This window comes from Drosophila tropicalis, unplaced genomic scaffold, assembly GCF_018151085.1.
Source record: "Drosophila tropicalis isolate 14030-0801.00 unplaced genomic scaffold, ASM1815108v1 contig_593, whole genome shotgun sequence".
NCBI lineage: Eukaryota > Metazoa > Arthropoda > Insecta > Diptera > Drosophilidae > Drosophila > Drosophila tropicalis.
In genome coordinates this window covers 11,640,980-11,648,999 of record NW_027173070.1, presented here as the reverse complement: position 1 = coordinate 11,648,999, position 8,020 = coordinate 11,640,980, and the positions used below count along the sequence as shown (strand labels likewise).

Genomic DNA, 8,020 nt, shown 5'->3' with positions numbered 1-8,020 from the left:
ATACAACATGCATCTTATATATATATATATATATACATTTATTATATATGAAAAGAAAATAAAACAAAACAAAATGAAGAACTACTACCTACAGATATATATATATATATGTATAGATAATAACATCAAATGACATCCGTATTGTATGTAGAAACTTCCCCCTTATCCATATGTTGAATGCGTTAATAAATTAAAATGAATTTGTTTAAATGTCAAAAAGCACAACAAAAAAAAAAGAACCAACCAAATTTCTTTGATTAATCTGTTTAATGGTACAAAAAAAGTTGTTGGGGAAAGCAGAGTTTTAGATTTTTTCTCTTTTAATTTACACATAGTTGTTTCAATTCCAAAAATATTTCTCGGCCCTTAATAAAGCAATTTTTTTAGTAATTTGTTAATGGGTATGCAGTTTATATTAAATTTGCTAGAGTTGCAACTTTTCCAAAGAGTTTGTTATAATAAAGATTTTAGCAAGTCTTCAGGTAAAAATATAATTCCCTTAACAAACGAAGATTGTCCGATTTAAATACTTACCATTATTTAGTTTGGGGCTATAGTAAAAATATTGCTTACATGTATTGTAATTTTACTGAAGAAGTAACAGTTTCCTTCTCGGCATATTCCCATTAGATCTTTTCAATAATGTACATATTTGTATACAAGTTTGATTTTAAGTTGAACCAGAAGGGCCTTAGGCTAAAAGGGTATTAAAAGGTGTAATAGAACACAACAACTTTCCATAGTTATGTTTTTAGATAACGGAAGGCCTCTGACGTTTCAAACTTTGTGTTGATATTATATAGATATTAAGTTAAAGCTGATGCAATGATCCGACAAGGTTGCTGATAACAAAACAAAAAAAAAAGGCCTGCAACACGATATCTAGGAACTTATGGGCTTAGCGCATAATTCTAACGAATTCTGATTCAAATGTTGGCGCTCACTTGAGTTAAAGAGTCAGAGCAGTTAGTGCTGTAAAACAGTTGCAGGTGAACTTTGCTCTGATCATAACAAAAAAGCTTTGACCAGCTGCTAGATGGGATCGTGTCCAATTGAATTGTAAACAAATTTTGTAAATATGGCTAGATCACTTAAATTATATTACGATTTTCTATCACCGCCAAGTCGTGTACTATGGCTGAGCTTGAAATTGAGCAAAACTCCATTCGAGGCGTGTCCTGTGGCCCTGAGAAAATGTAAGTATAGTGAAAACCATTCTATTGAATACAACTAAGACTGGGGACTTTCTCCCACTTGCAACAGTTGAGCAGCTGACTGATGAGTACAAGAAGATCAATCGATTTCAGAAACTGCCCTGTCTAATCCATGATGGTTTTCATCTAAGCGAAAGTATAGCCATGGTTCGGTAATATTGTTGAAACTGTTGAAAAGAATATATGTATATGAACAGCTTTGATTATTTATTTTTAGTTATCTTGCGGACAAAGGTCAATTGAGTGAACTATTATATCCCAAGGCCTTAAAGGATCGTGCTCGCATTGATGAGTACTTGGAATGGCAGCATCTCAATGTACGAATGCCTTGTGGTTTATATTTCGTTCATGGTTGGCTATATCCCATCAATGGCATTGCCGAAAAACCCAAGCCAGAAGAAGCTGAGAAATTGATCAAGGATGTAAATGTTTGTTTAGAATCTTTGGAACATTTTTGGTTGGATAATGAGTTTATAATTGGTTCACATTTGACAATAGCTGATTTATTTGCTGCCTCTGAAATCAGTCAGATAAGTAAGTGACCGAAATTCCTTATTTCTATTCTATATTGACTGATTTTTTTTTTTTTATATTTTTCAGAACTCTGTCAATATAATGTAAATGAGCAACAATTTCCCAAAGTGGCCAAATGGTTTAAACGTGTGCGTGAGGCATCTAATCCCTATTTTGATGAGGCCCACGAATTTGTTTACAAAAAGTCTTTGCAAGCAGCCAAAGCAAAACTTTAAATGAGCTTTCATTTCTATATGTAATTTTTTAATTTTATGTTCAATTCTAAAATTAAAATGGGTAACAAAGCGTTGAAACAAAACAAAAAACCTATTTCTAGTCACCTATGAGTTTAACGTTCGCTTCTTAAAATTTATTTTAATTTCAAATTTTGATTGGAATATTGGCGCCTTTTTGCATTCGAGAGACCAAGAAAGAGAGAGGGAGATAACTATATATGCTACTCGTTTGGCTAGTGTTGTAAAACTTTTTCAGTTGAACTTTGCTCTGACAGCTGCTGGTGGGTGTTGAATTAGGTCTTACCCAATTGAATTTGGTCAACAAATTTTATAAATATGGCAAAATCGCTAAAATTCTATTATGATTTTCTATCGCAACCGAGTCGTGTGCTATGGATGAGTTTGAAATTGAGTAAAACTCCTTTCGAGGCTTGTCCTGTGGCTCTGAGGAAACGTAAGTACAGTGGAAATTATAAAATAAAAGCCGGCTGGAGTTCAATTTTTCCCATTTGCAACAGGTGAGCAGCTGACTGATGAATACAAGAAGATCAATCGTTTCCAGAAGGTGCCCTCCCTGGTGGATGATGACTTCCATTTAAGCGAAAGCGTGGCCATGGTTCGGTAATAAGTTGTTTGTACCCCAAATCAAGATAGAGATGATAAACGGAATTGCTTTGTCTACTTCGCTTTAGTTATCTTGCGGCCAAAGGTCAATTGAGTGAACAATTATATCCCAAGGCCTTGAAAAATCGCGCTCGAATTGATGAGTACTTGGAATGGCAGCATTCCAATGTACGTTTGCCTTGTGGTCAATATTTCCGTGAAGCCTGGCTATATCCGGCCAATGGTATTAAAGGCAAGCCAAAGCCCGAAGAAGTCGACAAGTTGATCAAGGCTGTGAATGTTAGCCTGGGATCTTTGGAACGTTTCTGGCTGGATAAAGAGTTCTTAATTGGTTCCAATTTAACTATAGCTGATTTATTTGGTGCCGCTGAAATCAATCAGATAAGTAAGTTTTTGAAAATCATTTCTCTCTTTATTTGTCACTGAGTTTGTCTTCTATTTTTATAGAACTCTGTCAATACAATGTAAATGAGCAACAATTTCCCAAAGTGGCCAAGTGGTTGGATCGTGTACGTGAAACATCCAATCCCTACTTCGATGAGGCCCATCAATTTATCTACAAAAACTCACAGCAAGCAGTCAAAGCTAAAATTTAAAAAATTCTACATTTAACTCGAAAGATTTGTTGCATTTATACCAGTTTTTAGTTTTGTGTTTTTTTAATTTTGTGTTCTATTCAAAACATTAATATATGTAACATTAGCATTTAAAAATTTAACTTAATCAATGTCCAGTTTTCTAAAGGAACCCTCAATGCCGAACAATGTTTCCGAATTCACAGGCTTTCCGCGACGTAATTTCTCATTTGTACCAAATTCGGTTTCCTCTTCGAAGGTATTCTTATATTGGAGGAGCTTTTCCGTCCATGTATCTATGACATCCTGAACAGTGCCATTACTTCCACCATATTCAACGGGCAGGCATTCTTTGGGCACATATTTGTAGAGGCTTTCCAGCTTGGAGTGTATATGGAAACGTTTGCGTATTTTCTCACTCATCAGGCTCTTGGCTATGGACATGAATTTCTCAGCTGCGGTTGGGGCATTAACAAAATGAAATCCCTTGGGTCTGTATGGCCAGGCTTTGTCACCAAGGACAGCTAATTTCTTCACAAGCACTGCATCAAATTGAAATATATGTCCCGCTCCAATGCCTTTCATGTCAATAATCTCAACGAAACCCGATATCATGGCATTATCATCTTCACGTATTTGTATTTCACCTAACATCGTATTGACCTGAGTGACCTCGGCAATGGAATGTTTGCTGGAATCATATTGGCCATAACGTGAGATATGTATACGTGGTCCATCCACTTGCAGAGGCTGCGGCAAACGCAAAAGGCAACTGAAACGAAAGAAATCGAAATTGATAATTCATCAATTGATCTTTTAAATTGATCTCGAGGAAAGAGAGTGCGTGTGACTGTCCAAGTGCGTCTGAACTTGGTAGTGTTGGGTTAAACAGATCCATAGAAAAACTAGTTCACTTGTCCAGTTGTTTATGGCCGTAGTTAACTGTGCGTATACTTGATAATGCTGGCTCAAACTACTTTTTATGAGTGACTAGTTAATTGTTAATTTCATTTTTGATTTAAGTTTACCGATCAGATCACTTTCTACCTATACATAAATTTACTCTCATTGGAATATGAGGAATTAAATAGAATACAATACAATTCGATTCCTTTTGCGAGCAAGTATTAGAGATGTCAAAAATGAAAAGGAGAACAACTTAATGAACAAAAGAGCTAGCTAGTGAACAACTGATTCATAGAACAATCGAGTCAGTGATTATGTAAGGAACTGATTGATGAAAAAATAGGGTATAAATAAGGGTAAAACTTAAAAAAGGATTCAATAAACAAGTTAAAGAACTATTGAATTAGTGATTCAGCGAACAGCCCAAACGGTTAAACAAGTAATCAAATGAGTTAAAAGAAAATCAGCAAACATAATTGCTTGATTATGTTATCACTTAAAGGAGTTAATCAATTCTATTAATCAGCAACGTATGTCAATAAACAATTGTGTCGGTAATCTAGCAAAACGAATGAATCAAAAAAATAACCAATTAATTGTATGTGTTTCCTTACTCACTGAAAGAAATTACCCATATTGGTCTAAAAAAAGAGTTTCCTCCGGGAAAGAACTTAACTAGTGAGTCGTTGAACAACTGAATCTTTGACCAAGTAACTAAACTGGTGAGTATTTTAGTGACTGAGTAAAAAAATTGAACAATTTTACTGAACATGCTCACATACTCGCTCACATCCGCATACTCTCTCCATGATCGATCCATCCTTTTAGTACTTACCCAGTTTTGAGTATGCTCAATTGTTTTTCACCAACAAAACGATTCTTATACAGCTCTGGGACTGCTCCACGCATTGCATAGAAATTATCCAATTTGAGTTTTGTCTTCTCCAGACTATATTTACAGCCACGCAGAAAGGCAATCAGAAATTGAGCATCCTGACGAGCCTTCAGATGTGGCTGCTTTGAGATCCATAAACGTAATGTATCGATATCCTCTTGTATACGTTCCGGCACCTCATTCAATTCCTGGTGAGCCTTTTTTGTTAATTCCGGACTCAAGGGTCGTATGGCATTCGAATATTGTACAGACATGGCTCCTGATTCTCTCTCTCTCTCTGTCTGTGACTCTCTGTTTGTCTATCTGTCTTATCACCTGTTCAAGATATAAATTTGATTTATTGAAATTTCGTTACCAAATGGCAAAATTTCGTGAATTAGTCAGCTTATGCATTATAATTTAGGCCAGGTGTTCGTACAAAATGCCGATTAGATAGTCAATTAGTTCCGTCATAGTTTGTTTGTTTAGATTAAAAGCCGAGGTGTTCGTGTTCAGTGTTTGTTTCTTGAGATTAGAGCAGCTAACACAGATTTCTAGATATGATCTCGTCGTTGGTTAGTCATAGTCACAGGGAAATACTTTTAGAGACGGAAAACGAAGTGAGAAATCCTTGAGGAAAAAAAGGGCGCGAATTGTGTGAGGTTGTCTAGCAAATTCGTTGAAGAGCCCTGCTTAGATATCACTGCCACTTATCACACAAAAGCATACCGCCTATCTGTTTGCTCAGAACCTTGATTACTACTTGTATACAACCTCTACACATATGTATATATAAATACTCACAAATTGTCTTTAATTTAATAATTTGTTATGTATACGATATGATATGATATATGCTATATATATATATGTGTATACGTAAATGGTATAAACCACTGCGCGGGGCGTTTAATTTGAATGCACAACCGTTGACTTTGACTGTGGGCGCGCTACTGTCAACGGGCCGGCATGGGGAATTACGATTTTGGGTCGTCTCGTCGTCACACCAAATACTAGTCATTCGATACACAGTGGCTCCATACCATCAAATAGCTGGCAAAAATAGAGATTCACAAAGCAAATTCAGGTGTCAAAAACTACAAAACTTTTGAGCCAAATAAAAAAGATTCATATCAAAATTGAATCGGGCTTTAATTTATGGTTATCATAAAAAATTGATATTTATATCAAACACAAAATACTATATAAAATACTATAAAAAAATTTAAAATTGTATTTTTGTAGTTTTTTTTATCATAAATTGAAATCTTAAAACGTTTTCTTTGTTGGAAATAAAACATCAAATTAGGCAAAATTTGTTTTTTTAAGGGTTTAATAAAGTTTTTTATAAACGTCAGAACGTTTAATAAAAAATTTCAAAAAAAGGTAAGAAATAAAGAAGTAAGAAAATAAACATATAATGTTTATAAAATTTAACCAACAAATTTTTGAACTTAACTAAAATTTGAAAACTAAAACAATTTAAACTGTCTCTCTGAAAATTTGTTGCTGATTTTCCACAAAATTTAGTATACTGACTTGTTAATTTTTGATCAAAAATTTTTAATTTTTAATATTTAAAAGTAAAATTCCGGCAGGACTGTAACAATTTATTACTTTGTTTTAAATATCTTTCTGAACATATTTCTTTTGAGTTACATTGAAACAATTTATATCATTTTCTTTTAAAAATCTCTTTGAATAATAATAATTTTAAAAAATTTTAAAAAATTTAAATATTATCATATTTAATATTATCCACATTTTTTTAAAATTAAATTAAAGTTTAAATTAATAAAATTAAACAATTTCGGTAATTTCAAGCAAATACAGAGTAAATACTCTTTTTAAAATTATTACTAATTCAACATGGTTTATAATAAAAACTATATTTAAATTGTCACTTTAAACATTCCTATACGAGGAACATTTTCACTTACAAATATGTGATTGAACTGCCAAAAGGAAAATTTTTTTACAAATCAGACAATGTCTGCTTAAAATGCTATGATTAGTTCTTAAAATTTTTTGCTGAAAATAACTCAAATTCTAGCCACTGTGCAAGTGATCCACCTACAACTGAACAATGACGCATAACCTAATGACACTCTGTGAAAGAGTCAATATAACAGTCTAAGAGAATGAATGTGGGGGCGGTGAGGTGAGGCATGTGAGATCTACGCTACTGTTACACATACATACATACAATTTAGAACCTTGTGTCAAACGGCACTTAACACCTTAAAACGACAGATAAGATATAAAATCAATTTTGAAAAAAAGAAAAAAAAAAAACAGAAAATAAACCTTTGCCCTGCCCTTGCAATAATATGTATGGGAAAGTTTTTATGCCAGATCAGACAGGAAATTAGAATTATTAGTATACAACAAATGCATAGAGTGCAATCGACCTAAGCTATCAGTTATATCCACACACACACAAACAGACACACACACACACATGCACGTATATATAATTTCAACTGTCTATTGGCAGATAGATAAGGTAAACGTTCTACATGATACATCTGTTTTTACTTTTATTATTTGAACCTTTTTTTTTTTTTTTTTGTACAAAAAAATATATGATAATGTGGCAAGTCGTATCTCTATATATACATATGTATGAATTGGTAGGAAAATGTTTCTGTGTATTTGTTAAACATGTAGGACCTATCTCTAAAGTAGTTGACAAAAGTAGCTGAGAGTGTTGGAATATTTGTCAAGTCATTTTTTTTTTTGTTGGATAAATGATAACAAATGTTTCACTTTAGCTTTCATATTTCTACATCTATGGATGTATGTATGTATGTAGATAAGTTCAAATATTGGGGTTTTGAATATAAAATTTGTTTATCATGATGACGATTGCTTAAGAAACAATAACGATACATAAATTTTTTATTACGAAATTCATAATCATTTTATAATTTTTTGATATCTATATTAGTTAGGTGTGATATTCACAATGTGAACAATAGTGATTTGAAAGTACATATGTACTTCATATTTGGGTACATAAGTTCTTATGAACAATTTGTTATTTAAAATCTTATAAATTATCTTAACTGTTTATTG

The 8,020-nt window shown here is 33.0% G+C and overlaps 3 protein-coding genes across 3 annotated transcripts; 2 read left to right on the top strand and 1 right to left on the bottom strand.

Moving 5' to 3' along the window:
* The first annotated feature begins 1,027 nt into the window (after positions 1 to 1,027).
* LOC137575858 (glutathione S-transferase theta-1-like) lies at positions 1,028 to 2,047 on the top strand. The gene is made up of 4 exons (XM_068288573.1): positions 1,028 to 1,196; positions 1,264 to 1,366; positions 1,432 to 1,748; positions 1,815 to 2,047. The coding sequence occupies exons 1-4, from the start codon at positions 1,079 to 1,081 to the stop codon at positions 1,961 to 1,963; spliced, it is 687 nt and encodes a 228-aa protein (XP_068144674.1). The 5' UTR covers positions 1,028 to 1,078; the 3' UTR covers positions 1,964 to 2,047.
* A 166-nt stretch (positions 2,048 to 2,213) lies between these two features.
* Positions 2,214 to 3,305, top strand: LOC137575857 (glutathione S-transferase theta-1-like). The gene is made up of 4 exons (XM_068288571.1): positions 2,214 to 2,417; positions 2,482 to 2,584; positions 2,656 to 2,972; positions 3,035 to 3,305. Exons 1-4 carry the CDS (start codon positions 2,300 to 2,302, stop codon positions 3,181 to 3,183), a joined length of 687 nt encoding a protein of 228 aa, XP_068144672.1. The 5' UTR covers positions 2,214 to 2,299; the 3' UTR covers positions 3,184 to 3,305.
* Positions 3,228 to 5,884, bottom strand: LOC137575856 (retinol-binding protein pinta). Its single transcript, XM_068288570.1, has 3 exons — positions 5,747 to 5,884; positions 4,904 to 5,278; positions 3,228 to 3,934 (listed from the first exon to the last, which is right to left on the bottom strand). The coding sequence occupies exons 2-3, from the start codon at positions 5,215 to 5,217 to the stop codon at positions 3,307 to 3,309; spliced, it is 942 nt and encodes a 313-aa protein (XP_068144671.1). The 5' UTR covers positions 5,218 to 5,278; positions 5,747 to 5,884; the 3' UTR covers positions 3,228 to 3,306.
* Positions 5,885 to 8,020: the final 2,136 nt, after the last annotated feature.